General features: G+C 39.5%; 1 protein-coding gene across 11 annotated transcripts in view; it reads left to right on the top strand.

Moving 5' to 3' along the window:
* Positions 1–25,473, top strand: part of TBC1D5 (TBC1 domain family member 5) — a 487,219-nt gene that overhangs the window by 325,562 nt on the left and 136,184 nt on the right. For all 11 annotated transcript variants that reach the window (XM_039523970.1, XM_039523969.1, XM_039523966.1 and 8 more), the window contains one exon: positions 21,053–21,195. In XM_039523970.1, the coding sequence (XP_039379904.1) occupies positions 21,053–21,195 (143 nt within the window). The remainder of the gene's footprint in view (positions 1–21,052; positions 21,196–25,473) is intronic.

Here is a 25,473-nt window from a genome sequence, read left to right as displayed (position 1 = left end):
GGATGGTAATGTTTGACTTTTGATGTATTCCATCACTTCTGGCTCAGGATTGGTTTGTGGCTTTTGGCTTACAGGATGCATCCTTCCACATTGCCAATCACAGAAAATACCTGAGATTTTCAGTGGGGCCCAAACACTCACTGCCAGTACAAAGTACTGCACTTCAGAATCTTCATGGCTCTGAGAGTCTATATGAAATACCTCACTGTGGTGGTGGCGGCACACCTAAGGAAAAAGGGGTATCCACATTTACCTGTATCTGGGTGACAGGCTGATCAGAGGCCGATTACATCAGGAAATGCTGAGAAGCCTCAGTTGTGTGTGCTTTCACTCTTTACCCAGCTGGACTTGTTGGTGAACTATGAGAAGTCATCTCCCATCCCATCCCAGTCAGTAGAGTTCATAGAGTCCAGGATATATTCCACAACAGCAAGGGCTTACTTACCTCAGACAGATTCCTTGCACTTCAGTCCTTACTGTACATAGTGATATCACACCTGGCTACAACACTTTGCCTCATGTTATGCCATAGTCCGTGTGTACATGCATGATGCCACTTACCAGACTGCACCTGAGGCCTGTACAGGTCAGGTCCTTTTTCATCACAGAGACTGTCAAAATGGGTAACACCTTGCATCTCACTGTGCTGCCAACTGACTGACTATTAAGGCTTACTCCACCAGAGTCCAAGCAGTATCCTTGGCCTGTTTCCAAAACATGCAAAAATGTGCAAGGCTGCTACATGAAGCAATCCATTCTTATTTGTCAAGCATAATGTGTAAAGGTAGGAGATTTTTGGACAAAAAGTTTATTCTCTGAAAATTGCATTTTTGGGTCAACCAAAATTATTTGGCAAGTCAACATAGTTTCATCCAAAAAACAAAACAAAAAAAACCGGAGGAGCTAAATTCACAAGCAGACTTAGGCACTGTTCCACTTTGTATAAATAATTAAATATTCATCGGAGCAGGGACTGGAACCTGAGTCTTTCCCCGCCCCCTGCCGAGTGCCCTAACCAATCAGGCAGAGTCTCCCATCTTTCAGATGACTGCTCTAACCCTGGGGCTATAGGGTATAATGAATGAATTACTACCCTACAGATAACTGTGGTTCTTTGAGATGTTGTAGTCTGTGTCGATCCCATGACCCAGTCTCCATCCCCACTTTTTGGAATCCTCAGCAGTCATAGGCTTTGAATTGCAGTGGAACTGAGTGAGGGTTGCACCTTTTATACTCTCAAAAGGGAACAGGAGGCATAGGGCACATGCATAGCCCTGAAAGACAGTGCTATTAAAAATAAATCTCTCACACGTGAGGTGCATGTGCACAGACACTGGAATCCACACTGATTACAACAATCTTGAAGAACCGCAGTGACTATAGGGTAAGTGTTCTTTGTTTAGGCTTTAAACTAATTTCAGCTGTGGACTCAATATTCATTTTCCACAGATGTTTGTATGAAAAAAATTTAACTTGCTCCAATGTGCCTGAAAAGTTAATACTAAAGGGGTGTGAATGTGGTGAGTCAGAATTCAGTTTCTTATTCATCCACTATCATTTTTCCAACTCTTCACCTAGCTCTACTTCAAATGTTATAGAACCTATTCCTGAGCTGACTGCCAAAATTCCTCATTCCCCCAACCCTGCAGTAATTTTATTTTGCTGATATTTGAGTTACTAGTGAGTTATGCAAAGCACCATTCTCTTTGAATACTGCATATCATGCTAGTGTTTTTTACTGGACAATCAAAAGATATGTTAGCGAGTTTTATATTAAAGGGATATTGTCAGTTTGAAATCTCGTCAGTTTAAAAATGAGTTAAAAAAACATTTCAGATACACCTTCCCAGAGTCCCCTGCCTATTTCTTTATAATCATTTTGCTATCTTTAAAAATATTTCTCTCTCCCTGATACAGTACTGTGTGAAAGACCCACACAAAGAGGAGAAACTTCCTACACAAGAAAAACTGTGCAATTAGGATTACAGTATAAATATAAAGTGCTGTTAAATGCACAATGTAAATGAGCTGGGAAAATAGACATTTTTTTCCTGATCTCATTCAATTACAGTAATCTTTGTATGTACATTCCAGAAAGAATTGTTCCACTGTCCCTTTAAAACACTTCATTGTGATCACCTAGAACTTCTGTTTACAACTCCCTTCCAAGGCCACCTTCCCCATCCCGTATCCCCAAAGTGCATCAACTCCGCTTCATCAGTTGGCTATGAAGAATCTCTGCATAACAAGATGTTAGTGTTCCTAACTCCTTTTAAAGGAACTAAATCAGTAACATACTGGATCCCAAATGTAGATGACCGGGCAAGTCAAGTTCAGGGTTCTCTTTGATTAGTTGCAAAAAATCTATTTTGGTTTTGATTGACCTGCAGCTGTAAATACATTTGTGTCTTAACTGAGTTACAAGAAGGGTTACAAAATTAATACGTTTTATAGCTTTTGCTGTATTTTTAAACAGCTGTAAAAAACTTCCAATGATTAACTGTGGAACATGGTTTAAAAAGTTCTTTATTATGATAATTACATTGAATCTTTGGGATGATTTTGGTACGGATTTATTTTGACCAAAAAGAAGAAAAAAGGCCAGTTTTTTTTTTAATTGTGTTTAGAAGGATGACTCTCACAAAAAGGTCAGTTTAGGTACCCATCATTTCTGCTAGCCAAAGTGACAGTGCTGCTGTCCCAGCGTCCCTGTGCTTATAGATATGCATTTCAAGTGCATTGTAATGCATACCTCAAAGGTGTATAAAATCATAATAGAACACTTTATCATGGCTATGTAAGGGGAGGGTACATACAGTCTGAATGGGTAACCATTGAAAACATTCTGTTCAAGGCATTTGACACTAATTTTACTGGTCAAATCCTGCTTTGAAAAAAGTCTATCTTGACAAGCAATTTACTAGATTCCTTTGCAGAGAGAGCATGCCTTGATGGGTTGTTGCATAAGCTATTTGACATTTGTCCCCAGTCAGACCGGATGCCACATGAAAAATTTACTCCAGCAAGGAGCTCCCAGGAATAAACAGTTCTCTAGCGTTGCTCACAGGGGACTCAGCAAGGTGAGCGGAACTTCAACTTGTCACGGATGCTCTGTTCTGACAAACATAAGTAGATGCTAATGGCTAAATCGTGACAGAATAAAGTCCCACAACCATATGGCTAATTGCCACAACAATATCTTCAGTGTTATTAATCAAGTTTTCATAGTGTGCCATGATAATTGGAATAATTAGAAACAGCATAGGCATTGCTTGCCTCTGCTACACATACTGCAGACAGGGACCTGGAACAACCGCAGTTGCACTTTCAGTACTGTTTATTTAAATGCTTTTCTTTCCAGCAAATACTGTGGTTAATTAATGAATTAGCTGTTTGCCACCAGAGTCTTTTGTTGCTAGCAGGGCTTCTTCAGGGACGCCTAGGTAGCTAAATGACACCAGTAAGCCCCTTGTGTCCCTCTTTAAAGATGCAGTATTCCCATAAGGCAGGAACCACACAGCACAGAACTTTGCCACTCCGAGATACTGTAGATTATAACACTTGAAAGTTCTTACTTTTTTACATTAATTTGTAAAGCATATGTCTAAGTATGTATAAACAAACAAAAGAGCCTCAATGTATAATACTTTTGCCTTATAACAAGTTTAACAACAGCAACCCACTCCCCAGTATGTAGTGACTAAATTAAAGTAGAGAGCAGCAATATCTAAATAAATGTGGTTAGATGTACAAAAAGAACACGTCTATTGCTCACATTTTCCTGTTACAGAAACTAAAAGAATTTTTAAGTTGTAACTATTTTGTGAGCTACCAGTACTGATCAATGTAAACAATAATTACCAAATATAACTTATCAAAACCTGTTCTTCCTTATGCTCTGTGGTAGTGGAATAGATCTGAATAATTATACTCTACCTCTGGAACTAAGGATATAAATAAAACAGTGTTTGTAGCATTTTTATTTACACTAAATAGCTGAATTATCTTGTATTTTGTACTGGAATAGTTATTCACTGGACACTGATGTCTGGGACTGCAATATCAATGAGGAAACACGGGTGTTTCTTAGGTGTATGTATAAACATTTAGTTGACTGGTCAGTAAAACTGGCAGATTGATGATAATGACTCTCTTCACTGGATATATGAAGGCATTTAGCCAAACTAATGGATTGAAATGGACTGCTACATGTATGGCCTCTGAACAGCTTCTTAATTTAGTTTTACAGTTTACAATAGATAAAATATTGAATTCAAAGACAATATAAATCTTCCTTCTCCCTGTTTTAAAAGAAATGCTTTCCTGATTTGAGAACTGCCACACAAGGAGATTTTGAAATGTTATATATTTAATTATACGTGGGCCTGCAAAAATCAAAACCTGATCAAAGGTGGTAGGCATTCTGTTTGCTTTAGGCCCAATCTCTTTTTAATTATGACTCTTAAGGAGAAGACATTTGTATTGTAAGAAGACTGTTACACTAAGATGGAAACACATTTCTGCAATCAGGATTCTCTACCGTTTTAAAGGCTGTCCAGGATGATACTCTGCTACAAAATAATGGTCTGATTTAACAACAGCTCTGACCGTGTAACTCCCATAAAAATGCCTTGAGTGGGTGCAGAATTGGGTGCTCCAAGTGCTTCACAATAATTAGGAATCTTGGCTGCTGGGTAGATGAAAAAGGGCCAGTGAATACAATATAAAACTAATCTCTTTCCAAAGATCTTGCATCAGATTCAACCTCTTACCATCCCCTTAATTCTTTCTCTCTTCCCCACCTCCCTGGCAAGTATGAGGTAGAACAGGGTTCGGAAACCTTTCAGAAGTGGTGTGCTGAGTCTTCATTTATTCACTCTGATTTAAGGTTTTGCATGCCAGTAATACATTTTAACGTTTTTAGAACGTCTTTCTATAAGTCTATAATATATAACCAAACTATTGTTGTATGTAAAGTAAATAAGGCTTTTAAAATGTTTAAGAAGCTTCTGGAACAGCCTACCGAGGGAAACAGTGGGGGCGAAGGACCTCCATGACTTTAAGATTAAGCTGGATAAGTTTATGGAGGGGATGGTATGATAGGATAACGGGCTTAGTCAATAGGTCAATTAAGTGCCACATTGGTAATTAGTACAATGGGTCAATGATAGGATATTGTTAGCCTTTTTCCAGAGGGTATAGTTGGAGAGTCTTGCCCGCATGCTCGGGGTTCAGCTGACCGCCATATTTGGGGTCGGGAAGGAATTTTCCTCCAGGGTAGATTGGCAGTGGCCCTGGAGGTTTTTCGCCTTCCTCCGAAGCATGGGGCAGGGGTCGCTTGCTTAAGGAGTGGGTGGATTGGCTTATGTGGCCTGCATCTTGCAGGAGGTCAGACTAGATGATCATAATGGTCCCTTCTGATCTTGAATTCTATGATTCTATGATCTAAAATTAAATTAAAATGCAGAGCCCCCTGGACCGGTGGCCAGGACCTGTGCAGTGTGAGTGCCACTGAAAATCAGCTCACGTGCCGCCTTTGGCATGCGTGCCATAGGTTGCCTACCCCTGAGGTAGAATGATGCCTGAAGTTAGTTTTGTGTTCGTAACTCCTTAAATTCAATTAGCAGGTTTTATCTGTCCAAATAATAAAATAATTGTGGTTCTAGAATGGGTAGTCATCCATACAGATAGATTTCTATTGGGTTAACAAGGCCTGAATCCCTCTCACTAGTGCTAGTAATATATTTTTGTATTCTGGACATGATTCCTCCCGAGGTATTACAGACGCTTCCCGTGTTACGCAAACCCGCACTTACAGAAAAAGTTCTATAAGCGGGGTTTTTTGCATGATTGTCAGGTATACGTCCCCAACTTACGAACAGCGTTCCGGAACAGAACGCTTGTGTAAGTTGGGGAGCGTCTGTACTTAATGTATTGATAGGTTAACTCTATTTTGCAGCTGGGAAGCCTCACACAAATTTCAGCATTCCTTGTGCTTTAAATCTAAATATAAGCTTTTTGATTGTAAGTGGTTTGGCTTTGTATATTAAATATATCAAAGATGTATGCTCACCACTTTCGTGCAGCTAAGCGTTCAGTTTTACCATTTTCTTGTTAATGCGTTAGTTTGTGTCACTGGCCATACTGCCATAGTTGATTTTACGGTGGAAAACTGTTGAATTTCTTTTTTCCTGAAATCTAAAATTGTCTCCACTATTAACTTGATTCTTGATAACATAGCAAAGGAATACATTATATAAACTGTAAGAAGTAAAGGCAGAATGATGACATTTTTTGGGTGTATTGTTTCAAATGATGTCTGGACTTTATTTGTGTTTGAAGTAATTTGCTTCTCTGGGGTTGTGAGGCACCTCGCTACCACCTGCATTTAGCATGAAGAAGCCTTGTACCACACTTGCCATAGGTCACTTTCCCAACACTACCAGCACCAGCAACACAAGCACTCCACTATAGGACTCTCAGGTCCTGCTATCAGGTTAGCAATAGGCACACTACAGCCCTCCAAGCATCTTCATGGAGTGTCCAGCCGCTGGTCTCCTGGATATTCACAATATTCATTGAACCGGTGCTTCCAAAGTAACAGTACATCCCAGCTTACTGGTTCCACCTCAGATCACCGCTCTGCTTAACTTGCAGCACCTACATATGTTTATAGTGAAATCAAATAAGTTTATTTAACAAAGCATAGAGAGTCAAGTAGTAGCAAATATGGGAAACAAGTGGTTACCTACAAAATTAAATCGTAACACACATTCTAGAACCTAAAATTAATTAACAAGGTACTCTCATGTCTAATAGACTATGGCTTACCCAAAAATCTTGTAGCACTGTATAGCCAGGCTGACTGTGTGCCTTTGTTCATGAGTCATGCGCACTGTCAGTTTGCCACCTAGGTGAAGGATTCAGCGTGTCTGTTTGCACTCTAAGATATACCAAACCAGTCCTGTGTCTTTACTCATAAACAGAACAATCCCCTGCTGTATATTTTCATCCTGTAGATTCCCCATCTCATAAATTTTTCAGTTTCTCAATATACACCTGATTCAGTATGCAAATAGGCTTACAGTGTGAAGCATACAATACGCAAATGGCCAGACAGGAAGATAGATAATAGTTACCTCCTGCCTGAAAGGAACACCTCTGAGGGCTTGGCTACACTTACAAGTTGCAGCGCTGGGAGTTTACAGCCTGCTCAGCAGCCAATGTGGCCAGCTGGGGTGTGTGGCCACACTGACAGCTACCAGCGTGCAGTGTGGTGGCCACTTGCAGCACTTCTCCAGCGCCTGCATTGAGGTGCATGTGCAGCAGCTCACCCAACACACCTCCGCGTTTTTGCGCGCGTTTTGGTAGGCTGAGTATTGTGGAAGGGGGGGAAGTTCCGTCGCTCCTTCTTCCTGTTTTGTTTGGTGCATCTGCGCATCATCCATCATTTCATCAGCAGCATTCATTCGGCATTGTGTGTGCTTTCTTCTTCTGTGTCTCTCTCTGTGTCTTTGGCATTCTGGCAGCTGGGGGCCTCTGCTGACTCTGCTCTGTGCTCACACACCCAGCACACACGTTCAGTCAGAGCTATTCCTTCAGTGCCAAGTGACCAGTGAGACCGTGAGATGATATCAATATGGATTTGTTGGATTTGTCTGACACAGACATTGCGGCATTGCTTCATTCACGAGCTCAGCACCCGTTGAACGCCGCTTTGGGGGCTCGAGGCAAGCACTGGTGGATCAGATCGGAATGGAATCTGGGAGAGCAGTGGCTGCAGAACTGCATGCAGAACTTTAAGCTTTCATGAGCCACACTTTGTGCTGTGTGTACCTGCCTCTGCGGCGCACTCTGCACAAGAAGGACACAAGATTGAAAGTGGAAAAGCGGGGGGTGCAAATCTGGAAGATGGCATCCAGACAGCAGACGGCGGTCGGTCGGTCAGGAAGGTGTGTGGGAAGTGTGGAAGTGAATCGGGTTTTGATGCAAGTTTGCAAGCAAGTTAATCGACCTGCATTCGGAGAAAGACCACGAGGGCGAGGACATTGTGATGGTGGGGGATTTTGTGGGGGGTTAGTCCTCCGTAAACTGTGGGCGGATAGATGGGGCGTATATTCCTATTCCCCCCCTGGGCATCACACGTTCTAATCGTAAAAGGGTATTTCTCTAGGGTTTCTCCAGGCAGGCGTGGATGGATCGCATTTCACATTTTATTGCGGCTGGCCTGCTGGGCCTGAAGATGCATGATGCCGCATGGGCGGCCTGTTCAGGAGCAGTCTCCCAACATTTTTCACAGGACTTAATCCTGGATGTTTCTGAGGTATGTTACCTCCTGGTGACCTGCCTGAACTCCAAGATCTTAAAAGCATAATTTTTAGTATGAATACATTAAGTATTATCTATTCGTACATTTTGCAATGATCCCTGTAAAACCCTATACACCCCCTGTGCCTTCTGCCAGTGAGTACCACAGGTTCCCTGGATCACAGTTGATTCCTCTAGTTCAGTTATTCTGTTCATATATTGCACCTTTATTTTACACTGGCTGTATAAAATGATTGTCCGATTGTCCTGCAGAATGTCATCAGATTTTGACAGTTCCTATTCAGTCCTCTGGGACTAAGTCTAATCCATTTTAAAGGAAATATTAAGCATCTAACCTCTGAGGGATTCTAAATTGTCTGCTAGTCCTAATGTGTGGATGCCCTTCTGATGTGAAGGTGCTATATAGCTATTAGACCAGTTGTTTTCAACCTGTGGTCTGTGGACCCTAGGGATCCACAGACTACATCTAAGACTTCCAAAGTGGTCTACACCTCCCTTTGAAATTCTTAGGGGACTGCAAATGAAAAAAGATTGAAAACCACTGTTAGACCAACTCAGTTCTCCTGTTTATAAAGGGCATATTTACATTTTTTTGTAAAATACAGAATATTTTATAGAAGCCTCACTGACAAAGTGCCCTCTTTTCAAGAATATCTATTTAGACTGAATGTTCTATAAAATATTTGAAAATTCATAAATATGAGGATGGTTTATTCCCTGAGGGTTTGTTGACAAATATGAAGTCTTGTTGGAAGATTTTGGGTAACTTAGTTGCCTTTTTGCCAAACTCTCCATTTCTCACGAGCCCCAGTTTAATCTTAAATATATACAAATACTTTGCACTTTTATAGCATTTTCATTCATTTCAGTGCTTTACAAAGCTCTCTACATTTACAAAGCTCTCTACAAAGTCTTCATCTACATTTTTTGCAGATGGATAATCTTTGGCCAGAAAGGTTCATTGGCTTACCCTGTGTCACAAAGGAGCTCCATGGTGAAGCCAGCATAGACCTCCTGACACCCAATCTTGTACTCTGTCTATTTGAGCTTGCTGCCTCACTAGTGTGTTAAGATTAAGACAAGTTTTCTAGTAACTATTCTATTGCTTTATGGACACCTTTTTTCGGCCTTCAGTAGCTCAGTCACTTGAGCTCTTTACTGAAAAACTTCCTTCAGTGTAATGGAAGAAGTTTATGTAATACACTGTAATGTGACAGTATAATAATAAAATGGTAGTGGTGTTCTGGATTACGCGTTTTAAAATGATGGATTACAAAGTTACACCAGTAGTAAAGTCTGCTGCTTTAATGCTTATGATGGGGAAGTCTTCTACAGGGAATATGAATGGTAAAAGCTTGATAAAACATTTCAGTACATATTTGGACATTTAAAAAAAAGTCAATAAAATTACGTTAATCCTTTTTATGATAAAAAGATAATAAATGACCTTTCAGATAAGGCTGACTGTCTTCATTGTCCTTGATTATTCTACATGGAAATGTAGTAACTCTAGCCGAATTTAATGCCTAGGGTGGCTAAAACTATAGTGGGATTCCTACTTCACAGATATATTGTACAAAAGAAGAATGCAGCATCAGTGAACCCTACTGTATATATCCCCAAAGCATTAGGTGTAAAGACATTATCTAATATAGTCTAATGCCTTTAAAATAGCCTTTATAAAACACTGACAAATAATTGTTTTCTAATATAGTTTTCTACTTTAAAATTTATGTAGGCTGTAACTGCCAAAGCAAACTTTAATCAATGTGTTCTCATTTTTGGAGAATAAAAAGTGGGAGGAAAGAGTTCATAATTGCTAATAGCTGATAACGCTAGAAGTATTGCTAATTTAGCAGTGGCTTTTTTGTTTCTGTAGGTTTATTGCTACATACAGTATTTAAAATCATGCAGCCATATTATTTTTGTTAAAACAGAAAATGTACCCATTACTTTACAGTGTTTTCCAAAAAGCAAATGTATAGGTATCATCACTAGTTAAGACTGTAATTTTGGATTGAGTGTAAATAATGAACAGTTGAAATTCCATAGCCATTCTTGCATTTTTCTCTCTTCTGAACATGGATTTTTGTCATTGAAATATATTATTTTATAGCTACAAGAGGTGAAATCCAGAACCCATTGAATTCAATGGGAGTTTTGACACTGTGGTGGGAGCAGGATTTCACCAAAAAACTTTGTACATTTGTACTTTGTTTCCCACGCCATTCTGTGCTACCCAGTTTACTTCTGTGCATCATTAAATGGACACAGTTGTCCCTGTTTTTTAAAGTTGGCTGTTGTCCAAGCTCCTCCATCTCAATTATTTTGCAGAAATATAGCAGCCTTTCTCAGTCTCTACCCTTGGGGAAAAAAAATACATTACAAGCCAGACTACTTCTCAATGAATCATACTTCTAGCAAGACAGCTAGAAACTTGATCACTTTTCCATATTTTTTGTTCCTCTGTCTCATGTCCGGAACTGGGTCCACAATTTACAAAAATGGGTGCCTCGAGTTAGACTCAGAAGTCCAGAGTTAAACCACCCATTTTTGAAAATCTTGGACTGATCCTCAAAGTACTTCCATTCTTAACAAGCCTGCAAGGATTGAAATGTCATCAACTGATTTTATAATTCTAGGTCTAGATAACTAGCTAAGTACAGCAATTATTCTAATTAATTTTTATTCACATTTTATCTTGAGGTTCTGTTTATAATACTCTATGAAGTGGTAATAAATTAATAATGCATGTTTTAATAAATGGTCAATGAATTGCTATATTCCAACAGCATGGCTTTCAAACCTTACTGATGTTCTTATAATCATAGTAATTACATATAACCAACAAATACAACTCATGTCTGTAATACGTTTATAACATCTATTACTTATGTAACTTTAGCGCCCTCGTGGCCAAGATGGAGTCTGCTCTGCAGGCAGCTCTGGCCAAGAGAAGGCACGCGCAGGAATGCAGCAGGAAAAATCCCTTCCACTCCTGAGGCACCTGTTCCAGCCCCCCAAGAGTGAACACCGACACCCACAGGAAAAGTACAATGGATATAACAAAAGGAAGTATTTATTTACAGAGGGATGAGAGGAGAAAAACAACAAGGGGAAATATAGGGGGACAGTAGAACAGGGCTGCATCCAAACCAAGGCCCCACAGGCCCAGTGGTGGCACAGTCTGGAAGGGCAGACACCGAGCAATGTGTCTGCACACAGAGTTCAGGAGTCCTGAGTAAAGTTCCAGTCCTGTGGTGAGTCTTGGGTGCTCCTGGTCATCTTCAGCGCCAGTGAACTCTCCCCAGCAAACCCCTCTGGTGCCCTCTTCTGCCGCTCTCTGCAAAGCCCCACAGAGCGACCCCCTCCCCACTTAACTATCTAGCAACCTCCCTCCTCGTTCCCAGTGCAGAGTCACAAGCCCCAGTACTCACAGCCCCACGCAGCTCTGGGCAGCCGTGATACTGGATCCAGCTCCAGCCTGTCCTTCTCGGCCGATTCCGCCCTGACACAGTGCTCCTCCTGGCTCCTGGCCTGGGCTGTCCCCGATTGGGCCTGTCCTGCTCAGGCGTCAGGCAGGTTCTCCCTGCTTCCTTCTCCAGGGCCTGCCGGCTGCCTCTCCCTCCCTGGAGCTCCAGACCCGCCCCCTGGAGTTTCCCTCCTTTTTTCTTACTCTCCCCCTCCCCACGGGAAAAAGATTTAAAGGGACCATGCTCTCTAAACCCCAAAGGGGTTACACTTATTTCCTCTTTTTATAAAGTATTTTTCACTTGGAATATTAATGTTAAAGTATTTTTTTATCTTTTGCTACTTAGCAGGTGAGAAAGCAGTTAAAACCTAGTGAACAGCATTCTCTGCACAGACCATGATCAAGTGCTCTAATTTAATTAGCACTATTCTACTCTATTTATCTAAACTTTTAACCACACTCATCCCCATCAAATCTGACCACTTAATAGAATTATTACCATCATAATATAAAAGTCCATATAAGTCTACAGCTTCCTCATTCTTCCTGCTAAGGCAGCTGGGAGATTTTTTCAGTGGCCCCTCCCACTTTTAAATTTATTTTAAGTATGAAAACAAATAAGTGGGAGATTTAAGAGAAGGAAACCCCTCACCCCCATGAGCTTTGCATTGTATTCTTATCTCTGATTTTTAGGAGAAGCTGAATAATCTTTCAGATCCCAGAAAACGCGCATCTTATTTTTTTCACTTTTGTGGGAAACAGGATTTGCTATAGCGATGAGTGCTATAGAAATATCTAAGATTCATAGATTTTTAAGGACAGATGGAACCATTACAGTCATCTTGTCTATCCTCATGCACAGCATAGACCATAGAATTTCACCCAATAATTCTGGCAATAAGCCCATAATTTATTGCTGAGGTATCTTAAGAGACACAGACATTTCCATTCCTTCAATCACAACAACTTAGAGTATCGGATGGATTTTTTGATTGTGACTATCTCCTGATGTGCCATTTATGTAAGGAAGCTTGCTATGGAAGTTGTTCTATGTACTGTTCTCAACATTAAGAACTAGCACTTTAACAAGCAGAGAGTTTCCTGACATGCTACTTACAGCAAATTCTGTGGCCTGTTATGAATTTCTTTTTCTTCCTCTCCATCTTAGAGAAATATTGGTATATAAGGCCTTATTTTTGAAATGTTCTCTTTTTTTATTAACTGTTGCATGCAGCCCCTTCAACTCTCTTATCTATGGTTATGAGGAGTGTTTCATGCAGTGTTATGATTCATTTCAGTAACACCTCTTGTGTGAAAGGACCCATTAAGATTCCTGGTCAAAAAAGATTGAATGGGATTATGCTCCAGACATCCTTCCTTTGCTCTTTCTTTGTGTTGGTTGGAGATTGTTCCATCTCTTTGGGACAGTCTATGTGAAATCCCCAAACTGTGTGCAACTGCAGGGGGCCGTAATAAACACAAGATTTATTAAGAGACAGAAAACTAGAAAAACAGTCTGTGTAACATACATAATCAGAAATGCTGCAGAAGATCTAGATGGGTGCCCTTAGTGATGTTACAAGAAAGTAAACAATGTCTTGCATTTCTAAAAATGTCATCCATTCTGAATGAGCTTCTCTCTTTCTCTCCTCTGACTGTTTTTGACAACCAGCAAGTCAGAGGGTATGTCTACACTATGGGATTATTCCGATTTTACATAAACCGGTTTTGTAAAACAGATTGTATAAAGTCGAGTGCACGCGGCCACACTAAGCACATTAATTCGGCGGTGTGCGTCCATGTACCAAGGCTAGCGTCGATTTCCGGAGCGTTGCATTGTGGGTAGCTATCCTGTAGCTATCCTATAGTTCCCGCAGTCTCCCCCACCCATTGGAATTCTGGGTTGAGATCCCAATGCAAAAACAGTGTCGCGGGTGATTCTGGGTAAATGTCGTCACTCAATCCTTCCTCCGTGAAAGCAACGGCAGACAATCATTTCGCACCCTTTTTCCCTGGATTGCCTTGGCAGACGCCATAGCATGGCAACCATGGAGCCCGTTTTGCCTTGTCACTGTCACCGTATGTGTACTGGATGCTGCTGACTGACGTGGTACTGCAGTGCTACACAACAGCATTCATTTGCCTTTGCAAGGTAGCAGAGACGGTTACCATCCCTATTGCACCGTCTGCCATTGTAAATTGGCGATGAGATGACGGTTATCAGTAGTTTTGTACCATCTGCTGCTGTCATGGGTGCTCCTGGCTGGCCTCGCTGAGGTCGGCCGGGGGCGCATGGACAAAAATAGGAATGACTCCCTGGGTCATTCCCTTCTTTATGTTTTGTCTAAAAATAGTCAGTCCTGCCTAGAATATGGGGCAAGTGTACTAGAGAACCAGAGAGCACAGCCGCTCCGTGTCAGAGCCCCAGAGATCCCGCAGAAATGATGAGCTGCATGCCATTCTAGGGGGTGCCCCTGCAACAACCCCACCCGTTGCTTCCCTCCGCCCCAACCCTCCTGGGCTACCATGGCAGTGTCCCCCCATTTGTGTGATGAAGTAATAAAGAATGCAGGAATGAGAAACACTGACTTTTTAGTGAGAGAAAATGAGGAGGAGGAAGCCTCCAGCTGCTATGATAGTCCAGGCAGGACATTAAAAGGGGGGGGGGAGAGGAGCGCAGCCTCCCACTGCTATGATAGTCCAGGCAGTACAGAATCTTTTCTTTAGACATGAAGGGGGGGGGGGTGATGGAGCTCAGCCTCCGGTTTCTATGATAAGGACGGTTACCAGCCGTTTTGTACCATCTGCCGGGAATGACCGGGAGTCATTCCCATTTTTACCCAGGCGCCCCCCGCCGACCTCACCGAGGCCAGTCAGGAGCACTCACAGGCTGATGATGAAGACGGATATCAGTCATATTGTACCATCTGCCACCGGGAAGGGGATGCTGGTGTTCAGCGCTGCAGCACCCCGTCTACCAGCAGCATGCAGTAGACATAGGGTGACATTCAAAAAAGGCGAGAAATGTTTTTTTCCCTTTTCTTTCGGGGGAGGGGGGGAAGGGTGTAAATTAACAACATATACCCTGAAACGCCCGGGAAAATGTTTTTGACCCTTCAGGCTCAGCCAAGAATGCAAATGCTTTTCGGAGACTGCGGGGATTGTGGGATAGCTGGAGTCCTCAGAACCCTCTTCCTCCCTCCATGAGCGTCCATTTGATTCTTTGGCTTTCCGTTACGCTTCTCACACAGCACTGTGCTGTGGACTCTGTATCATAGCCTGGAGATTTTTTCAAATGCTTTGGCATTTTGTCTTCGGGAACGGAGCTCTGATAGAACAGATTTGTCTCCCCATACAGCGATCAGATCCAGTATCTCCCGTACGGTCCATGCTGGACTCGTTTTGGATTTGGGACTGCATCGCCACCCGTGCTGATCAGAGCTCCACGCTGGGCAAACAGGAAATGAAATTCTAAAGTTCGCGGGGCTTTTCCTGTCTACCTGCCAGTGCATCCGAGTTCAGATTGCTTTCCAGAGCAGTCACAATGGTACACTGTGGGATACCGCCCGGAGGCCAATACTGTCTATTTGCGGCCACACTAACCCTAATCCGACATGGCAATACCGATTTCAGCGCTACTCCCTTCGTTGGGGAGGAGTACAGAAATCGGTTTAAAGAGCCCTTTATATCGATATAAAGGGCTTCGTTGTGTGGATGGGTGCAGGGTTAAATCAGTTTAACGCTGCTAAATTCGGTTTAAACGCGTAGTGTAGACCATGCCAGAGACAGTTTATGGTATTAAATGTCTTGACATATTCCCTGGTCTGTATTTTCTGGGATGCTTCAATTAAACTTTTCAGGTTACTTTGCCCTTCCGCATGCATTCTCATTCAGAAAGCTATTTATATACATGTAGCTAGTGATTAAATGAACTGCATATGAAATATCTCTCGTGCATCGCAAATCCATCCAAAATTGTGCTCACTACTTGGGAGAAACTGTTTCAGTTTTGATTTTCCTTTACAGCGTAAAGTTCTTTTGAAGTTGTATATGCACAATAGTTATTACTCCTCTTGTTTCACATCTTATTTCCATACGATACCATACCTGAAAGGCTGTCTGCTGTTCATTCTAGCCTATTTGATCATGCTTTTACACGTTCAATTGTTCTAGCTGGAGGCGTACACCTGAATGTAATTCACTGTTTGTACTAGATCTGAGTTCAAAGAGAGGGCTTTCCACTTGTGTATAATTTTCTCAGTATCAATTCACCTGCAACATTAATTCTGGTGTTTCCTGATTTTTGAGTGTTTGATTTTGCAATCTTAACATTCTTTTAAGGTAGGGTTTTGGAGTGTAATTTCCTAAGTTTTTTAAAAAAGTTAAATTGAAAATCCAAATTACGTCATGTGGAACCATGCTGACACCCCCCACCCCCAATCAGTCTCAGTGGATTTGGGATCTTCAGCTCCACAGCACAGTTCTCTACCCCTTGAGCTAACAGAGTGATTGATAGCAACAGCAGGCTCTTATCTTCTATGTGGACCTACCACTACAGAGGAATGACATGCACGCTTTGCCAGTGCGTTTTACTGCTGTTTGTTAGTCAGCAACAGTATGTACCGTCTCAGGAGATCCTGAGTTCTGTTGCAAATTCTGTAGGGGAATTACAGACCCTTCTGTTGCTGTCCTCCCACCCATCCTTCTCCTTGGCTCCTGCCCTTTTCCCCACCTCCCCAATCTCCCCCATCTATGGCTCATCTATTGCTTTTGTCTCCCCTTCCTTACTGGTTCCGGCTCATTACTCCTCCTTCCCCAGACGCCCCATACCTGTTCCTCTCCCCCTCTGCATTTGAGTCAGGCAACTTCCTCCTCCTGATTACTGTCTGGACACCAGCAAGGGGAGCATTGAGAGCACAGGTGTCTTAGTTCCTATGCCTGACACCATAACAGCCCTGGACAATTGTGAGGGGCAGTTGCTATGTGGGGATGGTGCTTGTGCAGTCCAGCAGGCATGTAGGAATTATGAGGGGATGGACCATGTTCATTCCCGATGGAATCTTCAGAGAAATTTAGCTGTCAAATTAATACGTCTCTACTGAGCATGTGTAAACTAAGATTTTTTTCAGAGCATTATAAATTGCCAGGTTTGAACACATATTCATGGAGATGGTGAACAGCAAATCCCTGACATCAGTGTGACCCATTGCCAAATTTCATGTCTCTTCTCTGACATCTGGAGGCACTACAGCTTGTAAAACAAACAAAAAAATGTTAACACGGGCAAAACATTTTTCCTACGTTTGTTCTTGCAAACAGATAAACCACTTTATCAAAAACTTAGAAAAAAAGAAAAATCAGCCTGAGGCAGACACCCAGTATGGAAAATTGCAGTCTGAGAATAAATTTGGAAAAGTTATAACTGGAAAACAGGATCTTATACTGAAAAGTATTGGGCAATGTTAACCATAGGTGTTTCTCTGTGCACAGCATGTAATATATTGAAAGATTGGCATTAATCTTTATTATAAACGCAAACCTTTACTAGCTCTGTTGCATGTGTAAAGCAATATTAAGTCTTGTCAATTCCCTCTGAGATTATTTAGCAGCATGATCACTGCTTCAAACCTCCCTTCCAAAAAAGTCATAATTGTCTGAAATACATCCGGTCTTACTAGTGCAGGCTAATGTAAGGGATCTCTTTTATATTTCTGTCTTATTGAGGAGGAGTCAGTCAGCTTGTACATAGCCTGTAGAGATGGGGCCTACATTTCACTCAAAAGTCAGAGTCTTGGTTTAAGAAAATCACCTTTAGCTCTTAGTTTGGGGATTCAGTGTTCTTAGAACTTTCAGTGACTATTTCTGGATTCGTGATTTAGCCCCATCCAACTAATTTCAAGATGCCTGAAGAGTAGTCTCTGTGTTTGTGGTCCATGTTTGAAGTTAGGCTACACCCTTCCTACAAACATGGCTTCCCATCTATGTGTGTTCATCTGTCTTGCTCCAGTGTCTTCCTTTGTGCTGCACTAGCTTTCCATCACAACTACTCCCATTCTGTCACTGTTACTTCTACTTTCCTATCCCAAGTCCTAAGGCTTATGTAGTTCAGGTCAGTAATTTTTAAAGATTTCATTGCTCTTAATGAAGAAGGAAGACACATATACAGATAAAACCTAAATGACAAATCAATAGCTAAAATAAAGTATATGGCTTCTAAATGATACTGCTTACAGAATTGTCCAGTTAATCTTAATCAAAATGGTGGCGATCTTTATTTAAACCTGGTAAAGACTGGTCATTCCCATAATTAATAGATATACCAGAGGATTGATGTCCTTTGGTTTCTTCTATTCTGTATGGCCATTAATGAATCATTATCTCTTGCAAGTAATTACTGATCTCTTGAGAGTTGTGGTTTAATTATATGGGAATCATAAGTAGAAGCTAGGTTTAGGTATTCCAGAGGTAAATAGTAGTACTCTTGGATGGTTTATTGGTGCTTTAAAAATTCTGGACTTTTTGTTTTTGTAGAACTTAATTGTTAAGTAGGTCTGGTAAAATATGAATTATTGTATTATTGCAGGGGATAAAAGGTACACTGTTGTGACAATGTAACAGATATAAAGCAAGATTAACAAGACAGACTAATAATTAAACCACAGCCAACCAGCAAAGAGGAAAAGCGGTTATCTTGTCCAATGCTATCATTTAGTGCAACTTAAATTCTCTGTAAATATTTGTAAGATTCATAGAAGCATGTACATTTTGAAGAAAACACTCCAATGTAAAACTTGATTCGTTAAACTAAGTGTCCCTTTTTATAAATGTAAAGGCTCATGGAAATCATGCCATATGGCAACATGGTTCATAGGTGATAGGATCCTTGGGTTATGGATGCTATGAACTAAATGTTACAGAAGAAGAGACAGTCACTATGCATGCATTTACAGTGGTGTGAATTGTTTGCTCCCATTAGGACAAAGGGGTTCTAATAATGGTAGTATCATGGTTGCTCAAGAAGTCCAGTTGTTCTTCTGCACTCTATAACTCTGAAACATGATATCTCTGGAGACTGAGATTTAACTTTCCCAGGAGAAAATATAAAAACAGAATAAAAGGAATGATTTCTGCTTGAGCAGAATAAACCTGCATCCACAAACGATTAACACTGCATAATGAAGTAGTAAAGAAGCAAAAGAGATTTCTAATAAAAGCCTAATAACAAATCCCATTACACCATGGTGTATATTTTCCCTTGAAGTGTATTAGAGTTTTATCAAACCTCCCGAATTAGATTTCAGTAGGTTGTGAGCAAAGTCAGCTCAAATGCTTCAAGCGTAGCTGAGCTTTCGCTCCTAACAGCTTGTGCAACATGAAAGTTGTGGGTTTAAGGGTGGGAGGGTTTGTTACTGCAAGTAATAGGCTTCATGCAGAGTTTGGGTAATGTTTGTGTCACCATAGGATAATAGTTTCCTGTAGACTAGGCACTGTAAGGTAATGTGCCACTATATGGTAAAACACCTTATACAGAACATTAAATGTGCTAGATTAGCCTTGCTTTGAGTTGAAACAGTGGCTCTGTTTTGTTGCAACGCCCAGCCCTAAAGATAGGATTTACAGAAACTGGTAGAAATAGGGGAGGCAGCGCACATTTGATTTTAGTGGAGAGAAGAATATTGAACATTATAAAGTAAACAGTTATATTAATTTTTATATTAACAAATAACAGATTGACAGAAGAGCACAGATGTAAGATAATTTTATATGCAAAGTTTAAATATTTTTGTTTTAAAACTGTAATGTTCCTTATGGGGAAAAAACTCTACTTAGAGTTCCTCAAATTCTGTCTTCAACAAAGGTTTATTACTGTACAGTGGGTTAGCACTCAGACATATACAGTTCCACTAAAGGAAAAAAAAATTGGAATGAAATTTTGAGAAGTGAATGAAATCTGATTCATAACATGAGCTTCTTTACTGGGCACAGATTCATGCAACAATTAAGTTTTCCTACATTTGTAATTGTTTGATCGTTGGCTCACATTTGTGCAGAAATGAACTGCTGGTACAAGGGCCCCCCAAAAATTTGTTACTTTACAACTCCAGTGAGATAAGGTACAAAGGTTGTCAAATGGCAACTCTTGGAAGTAAGTTTAGTCTAGTTGTGAATTCTAGCTGCCTTTTAGTTCTATTTTTGTTACATAAGCTGCCAGCTTTAAAAAGTGGCTTAATTTGCTTAGAGGGAAATTATAATAAATCTCCCTTTTCACTTCCCATCGACTAAAATATTTTATGGTAAATAAAGTGTATATACCAGTTAAGAATATAATTATTTCCTTATAAGCCCAGTATGAAACCACTTTAAATGTAATACTACTATTACGTACCATTTGTGTAACATTTTATATTTTTCAAACAGCTGTAAAATGTTAATCCTTGCTACAGACCTGTGAGATAGGTCGCTAGTATTATTATTCCTATTTTATGATGTGAAAACTAAGATATACAGAGGCTGACTTGCCTGAAACCACAGAGTGATGAGTTCTTAGTTAACACTGCGATGCTCACTCTGCACTGTCAGTGTTGACCAAATACTACATGTAATCTAGATAGATCTCCACATTTTGGTAAATATGAAAACGCATGTATATACAGCATGGAACGTGATTCTACTTGTAGAATTGTCTTTAAATTTTATTAAAATTGAAGTATACATACATAATCAAAATGGTGTATATAACATATTTTTTACATACCTGCAAACAGTGTAGTTCCAGAAAGGGACCTCTTCCCTTTATGTTAACTCCAATCCAATCCATAATGATTCCTGCTTCATATATCTGGACTTTTTAGAGGTTTAAATGAACCACTGGCTTCATCCTTCTGCTTAGCTCTTCCAGACTTACTTTAATGATATTTTCTCACCCTCTTTTTAAATCAATATTAATTTAAATGTACTAGATGATGATATGCGGACTGGTATACAATTTCTCCACTGTGTCCCACATGCACAATAACATTTTAGTCAATTGAAACTTTTGAAGTCCTTAATGTATTTCCTCCTATAACTGTGTTAGTATATAGAACAGCACTTCCCAAAATAAAATTCTTAATAAAAATATTGTCAAATAACTTAATGCTTTTTAAAATTCCATACATTGTTTTAGATCATGTCTGATTTTATGATAAATATGTTGACTTAGTAATGTTTGTAATTTTTCTACTGAATATATATCAACATATTTTTTTCTAGGCGATGGGTAAGGCTCCTATTTGGACGAGAATTCCCATTCCAGGACCTTCTTGTTGTCTGGGATGCTTTATTTGCTGACAGCATCACCCTGGATTTAGTTGACTACATTTTTGTAGCCATGTTGTTGTATATTAGAGATGCCTGTAAGTATCAATTATCTTATGATCTTTTTTTTTAAAGTGCAATCCAAGTTTTTTAAAAGAAAAAGGGTGGAGAGCATCAGAAATTTCTGAATTTCATTTTGAAAGTGTTTTGTGTAATTGAAATTTACTTAAAATGCTAACTACGGTAAGAGCCCCTTGTTACCAAATGTGGTCTGATATATTCATGAAAGACATTGAATGTTGGCGTTAAAACCGAGGTTTGTTTTCCGAATATTGTTATCTTTTTTTATACAGGGTTGTGAATTGCATATATAAAGCAGAGTTATACAGATATGTGCAGAGCTCCACCTTCTGACAAAGCTGACATACAGAAAAAGTCTCCCTTTGTGGAAATATCTTTATGCTGTTCTCATTTGTACAAGGAATAGAGAATGTTAAAGGCAATGATCATTTAAGACAACTAATCATAATTTTCTAACATATATATTTAAGGAAATTTACATATGGAGATAAAAATCACATATATGTTATGTTTATTCTGTGGGGGTATATTAAATAACAAATGACTTACAATTATTTTAACATGCACTTCTGAGATTTGCCAAATGGTGAAATCTTTATTGTGCTAATGATGTGCAGTAGATACATCTGAATGTTAGGCTGGGACAAGTAAGAACATCAAAAGTTAAAGTTAACACTCTAGCCTTAACTTCTATCTTTGTGAATGGGGGGAAAAGACACTAAATGATTAATTAAGGAGCTCTTATTTATAAACCAGAACATATTTCTAGTCATTACAAATGTAAGATACTGTTTTTTTTTAAAAGGACAACACAAATCACACTTTCCATAATGAGATGTATTTATGTCGTAAAATATGTATCACTTTTTATTATAGAGACAAAGTGGGTGAGGTAATATCTTCTATTGGACCAACTTACTACTTCTGGTGAGAGAGAAAGATACTTTCAAGCTCTGTGTTGATCAACAGCGTGTCTCTCTTACCAACAGAAGTTGGTTCAGTAAAAGATATTACCTCACCCATCTTGTCTCTCTCAGATTTAGGGATGGACACAGCTACAATAACACTATACAAATTTTATAGCGCACTTGTGAAAATTTTACACATGACCATTACCATTAGTTTATAACAATACTTTAGGTCCAACAAGATCTAGGGGACACAGTTCCAAACACATCTGTGCCTGCTATTTTAGGGTCCAATCCTGCAGATTCTTATGCATGTGCTTTATACATGCCCTAGTTCCACTGACTGTTGTGGGACTACTTGTGTATATAAAGTTAATCGTGTATAAGCACTAGCAGAATAGGGACCTTAGATTCCTTGTGATGATGCTGCCACTGAACTCATTGTAGCACTTTTAAAATGCCTGTTTCTGTTTCAGAATGACCTGATTCAAAGCCATGATGGTCTATAAAAGTAAATCTGACTGTTGTTCAGATGCATTAAGCGGCAGTAGTCTTGAAAATTTTGTTGGAAAAATGTAGTGTAAAACATATAGTAACAGATTTTTTAAAAAATTAATATTTTATTTATTATGTTACCCTCTAAAAAAGGATGGTGTGGGAAAGTGCACACATGAGCATTCCCTAAACTTTTGATTTCTTGCAAACTTAGACACAAGCACTGGTATGAAGTAGCTATGAACTGAAATAGTGTTCTGAGAATCAGTATGGAATCAGCATATCAAGCTCCTCTTTTACTTTTCAGTTCCCATGACTAGTACAGCCACTATAAGTAGCTTTTACAAATGGGAGCTAGTTTGCCAAAGCCAGATATACTGTATTTGCAATTGATGGCAGAGCATCTTCGCTGTTTAAGGAAACATAAATATAAAAATAAATAACTTAAACTCGTGTAGACATTTTTAAGCTTATGAGGGTGGTACAGCAATGTAGCCAGACATAAGTACAGAATATACTGTCGAACCCAGACTAATAATAGGTATGGAGGCTTTTCACATTTCTTGGCTTTAGAGAGAAAGAGTGTCTGTGGATCAATACTCAGTATGCTTTTACAGTTTTCAGCAATTTTTTTTTTATCATTGCTAGTAACTGAGCTTTGAGGAGAAAACAAAACATTTTAGGAGTCTTGTGATACTAAGTTCTGTTCTGAAATTTTTAAAGCAAATATTGTGGAAAAACTTCCATTTGTAGTATTAATTTGTTAGGGTTTTGTTTTGCTTTAATTAAAAATACCCAATAGTAATTACTCATCCTTTAAATGAATGGACTGGAAAGTTTGAAATTTTAAACTCTATACATATTAAACAATGAGAGTTGTTCTTCTAACAATATTAAAAGTTCTAAAACAAACAATGATTGCAAAGCCAACCACAACCTATGATAAAGCTGTAATAATGGCAAGATTTTCATGTATAAAGTAGATCTTAAATACTGTGCATGTTAGATTTTTTTAAAATATTCTTTGTTTGTTTTTTGTTCTTGCTGCCATACATACAGTATTCTGTTTTCTTGCTCTCAAGAGCATGGCTTCAAGAAACTCTATTTCTGCTATAATTTTATCCTTTATTTTAAAAATAGACTAGATATGAAGCAAAAAATTTAGATTGTTACATATAGTACCTATGAAAAATGTGGTTGTAATGACATGATCATTCAGAAGATTACGGATATTTAAGCATGTTCATGAAGTTCCGATTCTAAAACCTGCTCTGCACAGATGCACCTCTGTACACATGCAAAGCCCCATCAGTCCATGAGAGTCTGCACAGGCTGACAGAGCCCACAGTTAATGTCCAATTTCAGGATCAAGGCCTAATGCATTTTTGTGGTCATAAAAATTATCTGCCATTTTGTGGAAAGATTCATGCACAACATCAAAGGTATTTTCTTATCTGTTAAATCTTGGATCTGAAGTATGCACATACCCTTTTCTTATGTCAGGGCAGGGGAGGCAACCTAATGCACGTGAGCTGATTTTCAGTGGCACTCACACCGTGCCTGGGTCCTGGCCACTGGTCCAGGGGGCTCTGCATTTTAATTTAATTTTAAATGAAGCTGCTTAAACATTTTAAAAACCTTATTTACTTTACATACAACAATAGTTCAGTTATATATTATAGACTTAGAGAGACCTTCTAAAAACATTGGCACACCATTTCTGAAAGTTGATGACCCCTGTGTTAGAGCATGGAAATATATCGTCTCTATGAGCAATAGCTGATGAGTTCAGAAAGGAGGTTTGAGGACATTTATTTCATGGGTTTTGTTTCACTGGATAAATGTGCAACAGTAGTACCACTGCATATTTTTGTATTTCAGAAAAAAATAAATCAGAAAATACAGCAGTGAAATGTCTTTTCTTTCAAGGAAAAAAAACAAATAGGCTGCTAATGTTTTGCATATTTGTCTGATGTGAGGCCATTGTCAGTACATCAGCATTTGACAGTAGCTGAATTGGCAAAATGACTGCTTTTCCACTTGTACGATTTGTTTCTGCTTTAAAACCAGATATGTCCATTATCATTATTATTATTGCATGCCCAAAAGTGTGCTGGATACTTTGCAGAAGTAAACGAGCCACAGTCCCGGCTCTGAAAAGCTTACTTAGTATTTTTGTGATATCTGTTATACAACAAGATGTTCAGGAAGTTATATTTACTTCAGCTAAATGGCTACTCTATAAGAAAAAATATTATGTAAAATAGAAGGGAAAATCAGTATCACCTTCCTGTGTTGGGACTCCATGTGGATGCAGGAGGTCAGACTAGATGATCATGATGGTCCCTTCTGGCCTAAAAGTCTATGAGGACTAGGCAATGTCAAACAATACACTCCTAGGCATCACTTGGCTGGCAAGAAATTAAAACTTGATCACAGACAGACACAGTTAATCTACAGACCCCTGCCTCTGCCCATGAATGGTTACTGGGTTGGGGTAAACTGGATCTTTCTTTAATGGAGGAGCACCAGGGAAAAATCTATTTCATATTTCTGTGAGCACTGAATGACCAGTGTTCATCAAGACTGCAATAGATGCCCCATCACCAGCAATAGGAAAGATCCTGACCAAGTTTTGGAAAAACAAAGGTTTCATTTTCTTAATTAGTCATCTATTGTCCTAGGCAAATATGGTGTCCATTCCATTTATGGTTGGCGGTGATCATCATGAAAACCTTATAACATCAGATGATTCTGAACCCAGACTTTCTTTATCCCGACATTTGCCTAGTCCCCAAGGATTCACTAATCTTGCATATTGTTAACAGCCAGAATGTACCCAACTATACTTCCTTCTCTTTATATTATTTTATTTATCTTCAAATTTTGTTA

This window comes from Mauremys reevesii, linkage group 2, assembly GCF_016161935.1.
Source record: "Mauremys reevesii isolate NIE-2019 linkage group 2, ASM1616193v1, whole genome shotgun sequence".
NCBI classification, from domain to species: domain Eukaryota; kingdom Metazoa; phylum Chordata; order Testudines; family Geoemydidae; genus Mauremys; species Mauremys reevesii.
Note: the sequence above shows the minus strand (reverse complement) of the source record. Positions and strands in the feature narration are given on the sequence as shown.